This window comes from Protomyctophum parallelum (genome assembly GCF_964188405.1).
Source record: "Protomyctophum parallelum genome assembly, chromosome: 22".
NCBI lineage: Eukaryota > Metazoa > Chordata > Actinopteri > Myctophiformes > Myctophidae > Protomyctophum > Protomyctophum parallelum.
The window spans coordinates 27,892,161-27,909,594 of record NC_139714.1 but is presented as its reverse complement, the minus strand read 5'-3'; the positions used below and the strand labels follow the sequence as shown (position 1 = coordinate 27,909,594).

The 17,434-nt window shown below is 46.0% G+C and overlaps 1 protein-coding gene across 1 annotated transcript in view; it reads left to right on the top strand.

The window, feature by feature from the left end:
- The window catches only part of LOC310879786 (chemokine-like protein TAFA-2), a gene marked incomplete at its 3' end in the record, with an annotated part of 35,555 nt that extends 20,545 nt beyond the window's left edge, over positions 1 to 15,010 (top strand). The window contains exons 2-5 of the mRNA XM_083794616.1: positions 3,553 to 3,731; positions 11,126 to 11,278; positions 12,755 to 12,879; positions 14,933 to 15,010. Coding sequence (XP_083650742.1) covers positions 3,554 to 3,731; positions 11,126 to 11,278; positions 12,755 to 12,879; positions 14,933 to 15,010 — 534 coding nt within the window. The 5' untranslated portion in view covers position 3,553. The remainder of the gene's footprint in view (positions 1 to 3,552; positions 3,732 to 11,125; positions 11,279 to 12,754; positions 12,880 to 14,932) is intronic.
- Between the last annotated feature and the right edge of the window lie 2,424 nt (positions 15,011 to 17,434).

Here is a 17,434-nt window from a genome sequence, read left to right as displayed (position 1 = left end):
TTTTATTTTCAGGGAAACAGCAACGTTTCGGCCTATGCAGCCTTCATCAGGCTATCTATTCAATTTGAAACAAATTTACTTTGTATTTATCGATGGAAAATCCAATGATATACACCAAGGCTCGCACGGTACGCTGGAAAACACTGCCAACTCATAACAAAGGGACAACAAAAAAAGCCCAATACCCCAGACAAATCTGAGCACAGCACACGTCTATGAAAACTAGAGAGATGGGGTGAGGGGGAATCTATTATTCTCAAATAAATGTTTTAATTTGCATTTTGAAAGTGTTTCAAAGTGCAGAGCATATACAGTACTGGCAACGGAACGTGATCTGTTTCCAAAAGGAGAAGAGAGTCACTCAGGACAGGTACTATGATTAATAATAACAAAAAACATCGCATGGATGCACCTGGGACGTATCCTCAGTGATGTATCCTGAGGTCAACAGGGTTTTGGGTCTCGCAACATCATACCCCTCACTCAGGCGACCCAGCCGGGAGTGATCAAGTCCCGACTTATGTCCTAGTAGCTACCCTCAATCAGTCCCATTAGGGAAAAACCAGGGGCACTCCAGAACAACTCTGCCAGGGCTGGGAGGTACACTTCTGGCACATGGAGGGACTAGGCTCTGTGGGTTGTCTCCTGTCCGGGCCCCTCCTTAATGATTATACTAGGAGGAAGATCTGTAAGGATCTGTAAACAATCTACAGCTACAATCTGTACAACTGTGCAATGAGCAATGCAATTGTTATGTCCATATAAAATAAATTAACATAAACATAAACTTCGTCAGGCACCCAGAACTAGAGGCTGGCAGGGCACTGCGTCAGGCACCCAGAACTATAGGCTGGCAGGGCACTGCGTCAGGCACCCAGAACTAGAGGCTGGCAGGGCACTGGGTCAGACACCCAGAACTAGAGACTGGCAGGGCACTGGGTCAGACACCCAGAACTAGAGGCTGGCAGGGCACTGGGTTAGACACCCAGAACTAGAGACTGGCAGGGCACTGGGTCAGACACCCAGAACTAGAGGCTGGCAGGGCACTGCGTCAGGCACCCAGAACTAGAGGCAAGCTGACTCTATGGGAGTCAACCCAGGGAAAGAAGCGCACCATATATGTAGACGCACTGCGGCGCAACAGCTTAGCTAACAACACCGTAGAGCTCTAGACCCTCATGCTGTTAGATAGAAGAGTGTGGAGGGCAGTCACCCAACGCACGTCAGACGAGTCAATCACTCTGTTCTGACTGACAGCTGTCACCCACCGCACATCAGACGAGTCAATCACTCTGTCCTGACTGACAGAATAGTCCATGTCTGGCTTTACTTTACTTGCCTCTCGCAATTTCCAAATGCTTCTGTCGTACAGTCTGGAGCAACGGAAGCTCTGATCATGAGTAAAATATAAATGCTTCCGTCATACAGTCTGGAGCAACGGAAGCTCTGATCATGAGTAAAATATAAATGCTTCCGTCATACAGTCTGGAGCAACGGAAGCTCTGATCATGAGTAACATATAAATGCTTCCGTCATACAGTCTGGAGCAACGGAAGCTCTGATCATGAGTAACATATAAATGCTTCCGTCATACAGTCTGGAGCAACGGAAGTTCTATCATGAGTAAAATATAAAGCGGAAGTGGATCCTCCTCCCCACTGTTTCGTCTTTACAGTCGACGCGAATTTATCCTAAAATAAATTGAAATCATCTAAGCATAATTATAGCTCGCTGCTTAGCAGAAATGGAACTATGAAAATAAGCGATTTCTCTATCACACTGAATTATTTTTTTGTGTCCATATCACTACGCCCAAAACATAGTGATAGAGGGGTCAAAGTTGAACGAAAGTTGCACTAATATTTTAGAAATAGGTCAACAATACAAATGACGTTAGTTTTGAGGATTCATTTACTTTTAATGCGTAGCCCCAGTGCCCCCCACAAAATGACCAAAACTACTTGATATTCACCAAAACCAGAGCACGGGACTCGGGCAGTCGATTAACACCCCGAGTGCACAGGACGAAGTTCTCCGCCTTTTCAATTAGTAACGCTCAGTTCTCAAGACGGAGATTGATCAAAAAGACGGAGGTTATTGATATCAAATCAATGTGCTCCGCTGCTATAAATTGCCGGGCGCTCCGATTTAATGGATTCAATAACCTCGGATTAAATTTAATAACCCCATATTAATGGAAAGTATTTCATACGACAAAATCTGAACTATCCCTTTAAACCAGCAACGTGTGTGGAATGCCTTTGATTTTCCCCTCCAGGTGTGAAATGAGTTAATTAAACATTAATTGCACAGATTGTGTTCTTGTTATTTTTTATTTGAATGTTTCTGCTGTGTTTCTATTTCTGTTTTTATGTAAAATCACTTTGTGAGTTCTCCCTGCGTGCGCACACACACACACACACACACACACACACACACACACACACACACACACACACACACACACACACACACACACACACACACACACACACACACACACACACACACACACACACACACACACACACACACACGTTTTGTGAATTTATAGTCAGACACTTGTTTATATGCTGCTTGCGTTTTTTGCATTCCTAGATTAGATGAGGTGAGAATGTAATAATTGTTATTTTGATGTTCTCTCCTAATGGTACCAACATCAATACAACATGGAAATGGGGACAGATTATTATCCAACGACAACTAAATATTCTTTCCTTTCGGGTTGAGAGGACATCCGTGCATGGCTCAAATGGGTCTGAGAGGCTAAATGTCATCAAATGGTGGTCCGTGGCTCAAATGGGTCTGAGAGGCTAAATGTCATCAAATGGTGGTCCGTGACTCAGATGGGTCTGAGATGCTAAATGTCATCAAATAGTGGTCCGTGACTCAGATGGGTCTGAGAGGCTAAATGTCATCAAATGGTGGTCTGTGGCTCAGATGGGTCTGAGAGGCTAAATGTCATCAAATGGTGGTCCGTGGCTCAAATGGGTCTGAGAGGCTAAATGTCATCAAATGGTGGTCCGTGGCTCAGATGGGACGGAGCGAGGCGGATAGGATGGAGGGAGGCGGGCGGTGGGACGGAGTGGATAGGAAGGAGGGAGGGAGGTGGGCGGTGGGAGTCGTGGGACGAGGCGTAAATGAAGCGTGTAACAGGGTCTGCTTATGCCATCCGATACCTTCACCCCTGCCAGTAATTACACTGTAGCGCGCCGTAGCATCTCGTTTGAAATCGGATCATTTCCTGTCAAGAGGATAACAGGCCGCCGTGCCAGATGGTTTTGTGTAGTGTGTGCGTGTGTGTGTGTCAATAGTAAGCGCCCAGCACAAAGGTGGAGGAGCATAGTGTTGTAGTCGAGCCCACCTAAAGCCAGTCCAGGTTAAGACCAAGTCAGAGGGGGGGGTCGAGGCCCCGACTAAAATACATTTTAGTCGACTAAATCAACAGTAGATTTAGTCGACTAAAACTAAAATAGAAATGTGCCGCCAAAAACAACAACACTGCGTTATTGTCTGACTGTGGAGGTCTTTGTGTTTGTTCCCCTGATGCAGGATGAGAGAACCATTCACACAGAACAGAAGCACAGGGGCTCTACTTCTGATGGTGTGTCTGCTCACTCTCTGGGAGATGTCCGTACCGACGCAAGGCAGAGGTGAGCACCACCCGCACACCGATCCTTACACCATCCTTACACCATCTAAAATAATGCCCACACCAACGCAAGGCAGAGGTGACACCACCGGCACACCACCCCATCCTTTGACTGAGAGACTGCCATTGGATTTTTTTGAATTTTCGTTTATTCATGTCATATGAAAGCAGGGAATCATAGCTTCAAATTGACATATTGGTTGTTCAGTTTGACCCACCAGTTTTGGAGATATGGCTTATAGAGTATATGTCTTGCAGAAAACAGCGAGTTGAGAAAACAGGCTTGAAAGGTTCACTTCTGTGGTCTCTAACATTACACCTATAGCTACATGTTTGGGCATTTATTTCATATTTACATGTCGATTTAAGCTCTGATATTTGTTTCAGACATGCTCTAGTATGTGAATAGTCTGCCTGTGCTATAAACTCATTTTTGCGCGATAGCAAGCTCTCAGTCAAATCTGGTCACATATGGTTAGGATGCCCCAGGGAGGTCCTCGAGGCACGTCCCACTGGGAGGAGATCCCGGGGCAGACCAAGGATGAGATGGAGGAAACACATCGACTCACTGGCCTTGGAACGCCTCGGGATCCCCCAGGAGGAAGTCACTAATGTTGCTCTGGAGGAGAGGGAAGTCTGGGAGCTCTCTGGTGGAGCTGTTGCCTCCGCGACCCGACTATGGATAAGCGGTTGAAGATGGATGGATGGATGGATGACACACATTCTGCTCCACGGGATCACGTTCACAGAGTTACAGTACAGTACAGTATGTGGGATTGGTTTGAAGCTGCTATTTTGAGGCAAATTTATAGAAGTCAAAGCGCCGCTCCCTGCGTCTCATTACGAGTGTTGTCAGGGCCGGGGGAGATCAATTATGGCAACTCAGCAACATTACAAGAGCGTGTGCGTGCCTGCGTGCGTGCGTGCCTGCCTGCCTGCCTCAGGTAATTGGTAGTGTACATGGGTTGGTCTCGCGGGCGCACACAGGAACAGGACGGACATATATGAGAGACATGAGAAAACACAGCGGTCCGTGTGTCGTCCACCAATTACACGCCAGGGATATGGGGTGGGGGGGGGGGGGGGCTTTGACGTGTGCACGCCTTTTGATTGGCAGTGATTCTCGCTCAATGTTTTGGGCAGCCTGGGCTGGATGATCGGAATAATCTCACACACACATTCATTAATTCATTCAGTATAGCCCTAATTTCCCCCCCTGTTGCCGTAAAAAAAAAAAAAAACATTATCATTCAGGGGACGAAATGAAACCCTGCGGAACACACATCGACGATTGAGAAAATCTAAATATTCTTTCTGTACTGTACTGTACTGTACTGTACTGTACTGCACGCCTTTGGAAAAGTGTGGAAATAGATTTGCAGATCAGCCCACATCACTTCTATAACTGATTTACATCTGTGGAAAAGGCAGCCGCGTTCTTTTTTTAAATCATCAAAAGCAACGCTTTTCCTTCCCTTTGACGACTGCGTGGGCGTCGACGCGCCTCATTTGATTTCCTGTGTTGTGATAAAAGAGGCACTTCCCCGTTCAGTTAACCCATTCTGACCTGAGATCAGATTCATACGAGGTTTCCACTGGACACACACTGGTCTGATTAATGCGTCACAGCATGTGTCACAGCATGTGTCCATGCAGCTGCTTCAGACGGGGTATACATACCCTACTTCTTGCTGTATTTCACATTATACATACATACAGTATACATATATTCATTGCAGTCGCTGTACCGCACTGTTGTGACGAAAAGAGAGTTGAGCCAGAAGGCAAAGCTCTCCGTCTACCGAGCAATCTGCGTTCCTACTCTCACCTATGGTCATGAAGTGTTCCTACTCTCACCTATGGTCATGAAGTGTTCCTACTCTCACCTATGGTCATGAAGTGTTCCTACTCTCACCTATGGTCATGAAGTGTTCCTACTCTCACCTATGGTCATGAAGTGTTCCTACTATCACCTATGGTCATGAAGTGTTCCTACTCTCACCTATGGTCATGAAGTGTTCCTACTCTCACCTATGGTCATGAAGTGTTCCTACTCTCACCTATGGTCATGAAGTGTTCCTACTCTCACCTATGGTCATGAAGTGTGGGGTCATGACTGAAAGAATACAAGCCCCGGCCGAAATGAATTTTCTTCGACGGGTGGCTGGCATCTCCCTTATAGAGATAGGGTGAGAAGTTCAGTCACATGAGAGAGACTCGGAGTAGAAGCACTGCTCCTTCGCATGGAAAGGAGCCAGCTGAGGTGGTTCGGGCATCTGGTTAGGATGCCTCTCGGGCGTCTCCCTAGGGAGGTCCTCGATGCACGGGAGGAGACAGAGCACAGAGCCATATCATCATCATCTGGGATTCTGCATCATGCCCTCTTTATTTAACCATCAATATTATACACACATGGCAAGGTACTGTTTACTGTGTACAGGACATGTACAGGCAGCCATTTTCTGGTTCCATCGACCCAGACCCCATTCGTTCTTCTGATAGAGATTTCCCAAAAAATATATTTCAATTTCAATCAAATATTTTAAGCCTATAGAATCGAGCCACTGAGGATCCTGCATTGGTGAATCAAGACCATAAATAAAACATTTGATTCTGTGAAAATAATAATAATTATATGGTATACTATATTTAATAAATACAATTTGTTTTGCCAAACAAACTGAATGGGGTCTGGATCGATGCAACCAGAAAATTGTCACCACTGCTATATGCCCTAGTACACTCTATACTTTTGTTTTATGCACCCTAATGTCATTTTATGATTTCAGAAGTGTTTCCTTATAGCGTGATGTGTTCTGTGCAAAGCACACTGAATTGCCTTGCTTTGAAATACAACTGATATGATATGATATAGTACTTTATTATCAGTTCACACTGTAATTTGTCTTGCGACCAAGCAGCCAAGTATGCAGAACACATATACACACATTTTGACATAACACAAAGAACAAGACAATTTACATACATAAAGCCATGAAGACAAGAGCAATATCCAACGCCTAGATTACTCCGTGGCAGGCTCAGTATATTCAGTCACCCCCAAAGGCTCATTGTAAGCCATGAGGAAAACCCTGCTATATACCAAGGATGACAAATCATATGATTTGAGGTGAAAATGTGTTCACAGCATTTACACCGACCAATTCTAAACGTTTCATCGCAGTGTGAATACAGGAGAGAATATTAATTACCTTTTCTTGTGACCGTCTTCATACATCCATCTTCGACCGCTTATCCGTAGTCGGGTCGCGGGGGCAACAGCTCCACCAGAGAGCTCCAGACCTTCCCTCTCCTCCAGAGCAACATTAATAGTGACTTCCTCCTGGGGGGGATCCCGAGACACTCCAAGGCCAGTGAGTCGATGTAATACCTCCATCTCATCCTCGGTCTGCCCCGGGGTCTCCTCCCAGTGGGACGTGCCTCGAGGACCTCCCTAGGGAGACGCCCGAGAGACATCCTATAACCAGATGCCCGAACCAACTCTGTAAAAAAGAAGAAAAGAAAAAGGAAACGGTCACGATGTGTTGAATGTCAAACTGACAACTGCGATGACGTGCTTGCTTTGCGTGCTTTTAATCAGACCAGTGTGTGTCCAGTGGAAACCTCGTATGAATCTGATCTCAGGTCAGAATGGGTCAAGTGTTGAAGTCGACTAAAACTTTGACTAAAGTTAGTGGAGAAGTGATCAATTTATGTTTGGTATATAATATGCTATAAGCCCCCATACTGGACCATACCAAACATGAATTGTTTCCACAATTTCACCTGATGAAGGCCGTTGCTGTTGGAGCAAAGCCTGTGTGCGGACCACATCTTCTCTGTTGTTTCCACAATGTACCAGTTCATTTCCAGATGTCCAGACATTACAATTCATGTACACATTATGTGTACATGAATTGTACCCTTCCCTGGGCCCCTACCCAGGGAATGATTCCCTGTTAATTTTCCTCATAGACATTTCTCGTACAAAGCCAACTGGAGTTGTGACAAATCATGACAACAAACACTAATTAGAAAGAAAGGCAGAAACACTTTTCTTCTTGTTTTTCTTCTTTGTAATTATTTGTTTGGTCCAAAATATTGTGTTTGTTCTCATGATTTTATTATCACAACTCGAGTTGGCTTTGTACGAGGCTTGAAAGGTCTTTAAATAAATACTTTTTGAAATGGGAAAATGCATTGGGAATTATTTCCTGGGCCTGCCGTCGTCATGAAAGGGGGCGGGACTGCGACGCTCTACTCAACAACGTACCCACATAATATGTAAACATCATAATTAGAGTACTACGTTTTCCACAAAACCAATGTTGGCCTGTTCCCTGTGCACAAACCCACCGTTGGTACTTCTACACTATATTGTATATCTTTCTGATGAATTGAACATGGTGGACCCTATTGTAAACAAGTGTAATATGCTTTGTGGTGTCGTCCACAGTTAAGGTTTTTTGGATTCAGTTGTGCTTGAAATGTGCTGTAATTCTGCAAACTTCTGTTTGCAATTCTGCAAATCAGATCCAAATATTGTTCTTTTACTCCACTACATTTACTTGACATCTTACAACTAGTTACTATTATTATATATTTTTACAATTATTTAGTTACTTTGGTTACGAGTATTATTACAAAACATACTTTAATCGATTAAGTGTGTTTTGTCTAGACCTCACTCTGGCACTGACCACTTCTGTGCAGAGTGTTCGAGGGGCAGGGGCTGAAATCCCGTGAGAGGGCACTTTTGGACCAAAATAGCAGATCTTCAAGCTCACAACGTGTCGCGCTGCATCATTTCTTGTTTGACTTTATATATTATTGATGATTGATTCTTAGCTCCAGTGTAGGGAGCAAGTAAAATTATATTGGAAACAGGAAATACTCCAGTAAAGTACAAATACCGGTAACACCATACTCACACAATACTGTAGATGTGTCATATATTGCAGACAGCGCGCTACGCATTTGTCTTTCTTACAATTATATTTCTGGTTTTGGGGAGTCAGCACAGCGGGCGGGGGGGGGGGGGGGCTGTTAGAATATAAATTCCACCCCCTCCCCGTCCCAGCTCCTTATTTGTGTTGTGTTCTTCAAAGGTTATGCCGTATACAATTGCCAGTCAATGACTATGAATATATCACATTTAACATTTTAACATGACTTAATAAAGGAAGAACTGTATATGAACTTGACTTACAGTGACTACAATAAAATGTTCAGCTTCATTCCTGTCAAGTTAATTTCCTGTTCAACTCCAAAAGAATAGAGATAAAACTCATTATTATTATTATTATTATTAAAAGAATAGAGATACAACACAAGATTTACAACTATCCAACTTTGTTGTTTTCATTATTTTGTTGATTAGTTGGTTCATAAATCATGTATAGGTTGTAAACCTTTGAAGACAGAAAACAGAAGCTTAACAATAACAATAATGCCAAACAACAAAATGAAGCAACAAAGATGGAAAATAAAAAGTTGGATAGTTGGAAATCTTGAGTTGTCCGACTCTAGTCCTTTGGAGTTGAGCTGTTATGCGTAAGGAATAAAGCAGAAATGGAGCCTCCTCGCCACTTCCATTTCGTCTTTACAGTCGCGCACATTTATCCTAATATAAATAGAAATCATCTCAGCATATATAGCTTGTTGCTTAGCAGAAAAGGAAATGAAAACAATAAGCTCTAAAGATATTTTAAAATATATTTTCGTGAACGGAAATGGCAGCTTCCTTACTCAGCTCATGGGGGCTGTCGGTCCAGACTTTATATACTGCAGCATTCGGAGATTGTGGAATAGTTGTCTGGCTACGAGAGACTAATCTTTGGGCTGAACTCCTGAAATAACTTGTGGCGTCAGTAGTCTCTCTCTCTCTCTCGCTCTCTCTGCTTTCTGATTGTTGGAATGTCCTTTTAAAGTCTCCAGGTGCTCTTAATGAGCAGCGGCCATTTTTCTGTTGCACTCTGGGAAGTGTAGTTTTATTTGGGGATGCCAAGCAAAAGCTTCAATACTGAGTTTTGACTCCAATTCCAATATGTGTTAACGTGAAGGAACCGTGCTGAGATGTTGGAGCATTTCATTAAATGTGTGATCTCTCACACACACACACACACACACACACACACACACACACACACACACACACACACACACACACACACACACACACACACACACACACACACACACACACACACACAAACACACACACACACACACACACACACACACACACACACACTTACATAGATCGTGCATTACATTCACCCATTCACACAACTTTACATAGATTGTGCATTACATTCACCCATTCACACACATTTACATAGATTGTGCATTACATTCACCCATTCACACACATTCACACACCTTTACATAGATTGTGCATTACATTCACCCATTCACACACCTTTACATAGATTGTGCATTACATTCACCCATTCACACACACATTCACACACCTTTACATAGACTGTGCATTACATTCACCCATTCACACAACTTCACATAGATTCTGCATTACATTCACCCATTCGCACACACATTCACACACCGATGGTGGAGGAAACCATGCAAACAACCAAGGCACATCGGGAGCAATCAGGGGTTCAGAGTCTTGCTCAAGGAGACTTCGACACTAACTCTGGGGGAGCCCACAGGGATCGAACCGTTATTTCAGAAAACTGTCAGGATTTAGAAGACATTTTTTAAATTTCGACGTCGGGCCTAAATGGGTTAATTATACTGCTCTGGCAATAAACAGGCTAGTGGCACAAGAAGAACACCTCATGAAAATGCCACGTGCGATTAAGAGCACGGAGCACAGTCTCTAAATAACAACAGTGTGTGTGGTGTGGAAATCAGCTCCCGATGCTGCAGCGCCATGCAGCACCAGTGCTGTTTTTGGCAGCACATTTAGATTTTAGTTTTAGTCATTATAGTCTCTTGAATAGTTTTCATTTAGTTTTTAGTCACATTTTAGTCACCCGGAAATGTACTTAGTGTTAGTCTAGTTTTAGTCGACTGACGGCCAAGCTACACCAGGGAAATTTGCGCGCGTGCGTATGCGTTTACTGCGCGCGTTTACTGCGCGCGTACAGTGCGTTTGGATAGGACCAATATTATGTCAATGATACCAGCTACACCAGACGCACGGATACCGCAGGCCATCCTACGCGTGCTCTAAAAATAGGATCGGTTCTAAAAGAAATTACGCGAGTATGCCCCCATGCGCGCGTATCTATATATCCTCCCGGAAGGTCCCGCACAAACCTGCCGCGCGTCTGACAGATCGATGTAGCCAGGGCATTTGGCTTACGCACGGACGGTCCGCGCGTTTAGAGTAAACGCGCGAGAAAAGCCTGGTGTAGCTTGGCCGTGTATGTCATAAGATTTTAGTCGACTAAATCTACAGTCAATCAATCAATGAATCAATCAATCATACGACTTTTCCCCTCTCAGTGCACCATGTGATGACGGGCACCTGCGAGGTGGTGGCTCTGCACCGCTGCTGCAACAAGAACAAGATCGAGGAGCGCTCGCAGACCGTCAAGTGTTCCTGCTTCCCGGGACAGGTGGCGGGAACCACCCGCGCTGCCCCCTCCTGTGTGGATGGTACGTTACAATACACACCACCCGCGCTGCCCCCTCCTGTGTGGATGGTACGTTACAATACACACCACCCGCGCTGCCCCCTCCTGTGTGGATGGTACGTTACAATACACACCACCCGCGCTGCCCCCTCCTGTGTGGATGGTACGTTACAATACACACCACCCGCGCTGCCCCCTCCTGTGTGGATGGTACGTTACAATACACACCACCCGCGCTGCCCCCTCCTGTGTGGATGGTACGTTACAATACACACCACCCGCGCTGCCCCCTCCTGTGTGGATGGTACGTTACAATACACACCACCCGCGCTGCCCCCTCCTGTGTGGATGGTACGTTACAATACACACCACCCGCGCTGCCCCCTCCTGTGTGGATGGTACGTTACAATACACACCACCCGCGCTGCCCCCTCCTGTGTGGATGGTACGTTACAATACACAACACCCGCGCTGCCCCCTCCTGTGTGGATGGTACGTTACAATACACACCACCTGCGCTGCCCCCTCCTGTGTGGATGGTACGTTACAATACACACCACCCGCGCTGCCCCCTCCCAGCCTCCATAGTGTAACACTGTCTCTCCTCTCCTCTCCTCTCCTCTCCTCTCCTCTCCTCTCCTCTCCTCTCCTCTCCTCTCCTCTCCTCTCCTCTCCTCTCCTCTCCTCTCCTCTCCTCCACAGTGTAACACTGTCTCCTCTCCTCTCCCAGCCTCCATAGTGTAACCCTGTGTCTCCTCTCCTCTCCCAGCCTCCATAGTGTAACCCTGTGTCTCCTCTCCTCTCCCAGCCTCCATAGTGTAACCCTGTGTCTCCTCTCCTCTCCCAGCCTCCATAGTGTAACCCTGTGTCTCCTCTCCTCTCCCAGCCTCCATAGTGTAACCCTGTGTCTCGTCTCCTCTCCTCTCCTCTCCTCTCCTCTCCCCTCCCCTCCCCTCCCCTCCCCTCCCCTCCCCTCCCCTCCCCTCCTCTCCTCTCCTCTCCCAGCCTTCATAGTGTAACACTGCCTCTCCTCTCCTCTCCTCTCCTCTCCTCTCCTCTCCCAGCCTTCATAGTGTAACTCTCCTCTCCTCTCCTCCATAGTGTAACCCTGTGTCTCTCCTCTCCTCTCCCAGCCTTCATAGTGTAACTCTCCTCTCCTCTCCTCTCCTCTCCTCTCCTCTCCTCTCCTCTCCTCTCCTCCATAGTGTAACCCTGTGTCTCTCCTCTCCTCTCCCAGCCTCCATAGTGTAACCCTGTGTGTCTCCTCTCCTCTCCCAGCCTCCATAGTGTAACCCTGTGTCTCCTCTCCTCTCCTCTCCTCTCCTCTCCCAGCCTTCATAGTGTAACTCTCCTCTCCTCTCCTCTCCTCTCCCAGCCTCCATAGTGTAACCCTGTGTGTCTCCTCTCCTCTCCCAGCCTCCATAGTGTAACCCTGTGTGTCTCCTCTCCTCTCCCAGCCTCCATAGTGTAACCCTGTGTCTCTCCTCTCCTCTCCCAGCCTCCATAGTGGAACAGCGGTGGTGGTGTCAGATGCACCCGTGCCTCGACGGTGAAGAGTGTAAAGTTCTCCCTGATCTGAAAGGCTGGAGCTGTGCCACCGGGAACAAGATCAAAACCACAAAGGTACACTTTAACATACCGTAGTATCAAGAGCCCTTTTCATATCAACGCCCCAGGCGAGTGTACACTGGCTACTATATGTATACCGTCACTTCAAAAGCGTCATTTTGTTTCATTACACTTTTAGACCGACATGTTTGTGCCATGCAGCATGGACGATTATTATTATTATTTTTTTGTCTTGATTGTTTAAACATGACGTCATGGGCCGCTATATATATGCTCCATAACAGGCTTGATAAGCCCAAAGCTTATTGATAACGGGTACTCAATAAGCTTGTTATCAGATTTTTTTGGGATATGGGTTATCGTCGAGCTCCATCCCTACCGTACCGGGCTCTGCACTCCATGTAGACCTTCAGTCAAGGTCGAAGCGCCAACTCCTTCCATTTCTCTCCCCAGGCCATTAACGAAGGCCTGCTAATGGTCGGCCCCCAGAGGAGGGCCTGTTTTGTTTCGGGACAAGCCTGGCGTGTGTGTGTGTGTGTGTGTGTGTCTCCTCAGCACTCTGCTCTCTCTCCAGCCGGTGTGAGCGAGCACCCAAAAACTGGCAAATTACTCACTCCAATTACTTTAGCTTTTAACGTGGAAACGTGAAACCTGTAGTTAAGTATCCGTCCGTCCCCAGGCCTGGCCCGGCCCGGGCAGGGCAGGGCCGGGCCGTGGCCCGTGGCCCGGGCAGCGTTATGACGACCCCTAGACTTTGACTCCTCATGCTTCCTCCTCGATCTTCCTTCCAACAACGTACTTAATTATTTAGACTGCCCACACCGACCGCCACACCTGCTGCTGCCCGGAGGAGCCCTGGAGCCACGAGAGGACCGATCGATGCAGGGACTCGGAGGCACCTCACAGAGGAACATTCTGCTGCTTCTGGTTTCTCAACGTTAGCCCGTTGAGACCGGAGACGCACCGGCGGCATTTTTCAGACTTTGAACCACTTCAAACCATTCTTTTATACTTTGGGGATCTACAAGCTCATCGTGCGGCACCGAGTGCTGCGTTGTGAGCTTGTATATAGGTCTATGTTTTTGGAAATGTGTGCCAATCTCTGAATGTATTTATTTTTTAAAGGGAACATTTTTTCCAAGTCAAATCTTTCCTTCTGGAGGGCCCCATATTTTCAGATGGGGGTCCGTGGCCGAACACATCTCATTTCGGGGTGGTCCATGACATGAACAAGTTTGAGCACGCACTTACGTTTTTTTTACAGTAGAAGACGTTTAGTAGAATGGGGTCTCAGTGTGTTAGCGTGTGTGGCCATCGTTTCATCCGCCCGTATATATTGACGGACTCATCAAAGCGTAGTAATAAGTATCGTTATCATTAGCACGTGCTAATTTCTGCCCCGTATGAAACCTAAAACGTGTGTCCTTTCCCCCTTCCTCCCTCTCTCTGTCACGTCGGTTATCATATCGTCGGACCAACGACCGGAAAAGATCTCAGCGGACGAGCAGCAGCTTTGGTAACCCTCCGTGATGCCACCGGTCGGGACCACGGTAATGTATATCCAACCCCCCTCCCTCCCCCTCCCCCCCATGCAGTGGTCGAAAAATTACTACTTAAGTCAGGGGTTCTCAACCCGTGTTTCGCGACCCCTCGGGAGGTCAACAAATTATTTTGGGCGGTCCCCAAATTATTTAAAAATAAATAAAAATATATTATTATTATTTTGCAACTGAATGGCTGGAAAATGAAAAAGTATTGGCATCAAAATGTAAATGTACTTAAAGTAGTCTACCAAAAGAAAATGCACTCATTATGCAGAATGTCTCATTTCAAAATGTTCAAATGTCTAAAAATCTTTTGAAAATAGCCGATCTACGAGCTCACAATGCGTCGCACCGCGACACATTGTGCTTGTACCGTAGATCGCCTATTTTCAAATGAATATAGGGTAGTATAACTAAAGTTTTCATGAACCCTTCTGGGGGGGGGGGGGGGGGGAGACAAACATTATGTGAAAATAGCAGATCTATAAGCTCACGAGGTGTGTGCAGATTCATCGTACACACGGTGTGATTTGGTGTTTTTTTTCCCCTTCTCTGTGTTACAGGAGGACGGAGGAGATGAGAGCAATGCCAAGGACATTTCTGTAAATAAGAGGCTTTCCTTTACTCTGGATTACAACTAATGTTCAGAGTCTCTGAGTCCGTCCGTTTGGAGGAAGGGACGTCTGGACAGTCTACCGATATGACTGGTCAACCGACCTGTCCATCAGGGCCTGTCCATCAGGGATTGGTCAACCGGCCTGTCCATCAGGGACAGTTGTTCACAGCGTGTCTTTTCCGGCACTAATCGATTCAATCCGATGGAGATTTATTGCCATGAGAAAAACAAACGTTTACGTTGCCTCCGATTGGCCTATACCGAACTTGGCAAGCTTCTGTGTGCGTCGCGGAAGCTTGCCTTCCCTGGAGATACGTACAGACTCCCCGGAGCCGAAGGAGGCGTCTACCTTTCTATGTCTGTGGAGATACAGACATCCCAGAGCCGAAGGACGCGTCTATGTCTGTGGAGATACAGACACCCCAGAGCCGAAGGACATGTCTATGTCTGTGGAGATACAGACACCCCAGAGCCGAAGGACGCGTCTATGTCTGTGGAGATACAGACACCCCAGAGCCGAAGGACGCGTCTATGTCTGTGGAGATACAGACACCACAGAGCCTGAAGGACGCGTCTATGTCTGTGCCTGTGGAGATACAGACACCACAGAGCCTGAAGGACGCGTCTATGTCTGTGGAGATACAGACACCCCAGAGCCGAAGGACGCGTCTATGTCTGTGGAGATACAGACACCACAGAGCCTGAAGGACGCGTCTATGTCTGTGCCTGTGGAGATACAGACACCCCAGAGCCGAAGGACGCGTCTATGTCTGTGGAGATACAGACTTCCCAGAGCCGAAGGACTTTTTTAACAGAGGTCTACCTTTCTATGTCTATGGATACAACTGGTCAATCGGCGGTCCGGGACTTTTTTTCTCCTATAGGGAAGCCCACTATACTGTCAGACCACTGCCTGCCTCAGTGGACCATGTTCGTTTTATTCCTCGGACATTGTAGTGGAATACCACCATCATGGTGACCTTTGCCTATACATTAATTTATAAAGTAATAACGTCCTTTAGAGGGAAATGGATTTTTCTCAATGCATCGTTGACTCACAAGCCGAACAGGGTGCCGGTCTGACGGTCATTTGGGTATATGTTGTAAACGTAACGGATATCCTACAAGTAAAGAACGCGTGAAATCCGTTTGAAACGACGATCCGTTGCCATTTCGCCCTGAACGGACCCGAGGGTGCGAGGACTCACGGAGGGTGAACTGAACCGTACCGTACCGTAACGGAATGTTTGTCGGGATCGGCGGACATCATGCAGGGTGATTTTCAAAGAAATATACAACCATATGAGAGAGCCTAACTATGCCACTTTCTTCATTTATTACATATTGTTGTGTGGAACAATGCACACATCTGACTATGATCTGATTATATGCACATTAAACATTAAAAAAGAAAGATAAGTCCCACAGAATTATCCTTAGGAGCCATCAGATGCTTTTTCAGTTTGTGAACTGCTTGCTCAGCCATTTGTCATCTGTTTGGGTTATGATTACAGCTTAACTATTCGGGGGAAAAGCTGATTTACAAGCTCTCACAATGCGTCCCAGAGAGCGTTGTAATTAAGGCTTAATTGTAGACTAAGGGCTAATTCCGACATGAAGAGATTCGACGTAGAGGACGGGGGAATAAAAGAGTGGACCAAGTACAGAGCCGAACGCAATCAACTAAGGATTTGTTTTACATTATGTATAGAGGAGTTTAAAGATGGAGTGCCACAATTTTTTTATTTTTACAGTTTGTCATGTGTCTATGAGGGTGACAGTACTTCAATAGACACCCTGGAGACGTTTTTATGTGCAATGGTGTATTAACTTTGTATTTAGGGTTTCTTCCTGGAGGATGAACCCTTGACAGTCAAACGGGCCAATGAAATAAACAGTAATATAGTGACACCACACTATCAGCCCCTCCCATAACACCTCCCACTTTATCATACAACTACAGCTGTGGGTGTGGCTTAAGTACATACAGGTGGATCACCACCCATCACCACCCACCAGGCAAACCAGGCATACTTAATGAACTGGTGGGCGTGTCCACAAAAAAACAACATTTTAACAAATACTATACCTCCTTATATAACAATAAGACCTGATGATCATGTTTTAGGGTGGAAAAAAATCATGGCACTCCATCTTTAAGTGGTTTAACACAAGCACACGTGTATTCATTCCATAGAGCGTCACAGTCCCGCCCCCAGTGAGAGGCCCGGAAGAGATTTTCCAATATTATTTTTCTAAATCCTGACAGTTTTCTGAAAAACCTCATGTTTCCGTCAGTGGTTCTCAAACTATTTCATGTCAAAGACCCCCATCTGAAAATATGTAGTTCCAGGGACCCCCCAGAAGTAAAGATATGAGTTAAAAACGTTCGCTCTGAAAGAATATATTATATAGTCCAAATTTTTGCCACATTTTAACGATTTTTCAA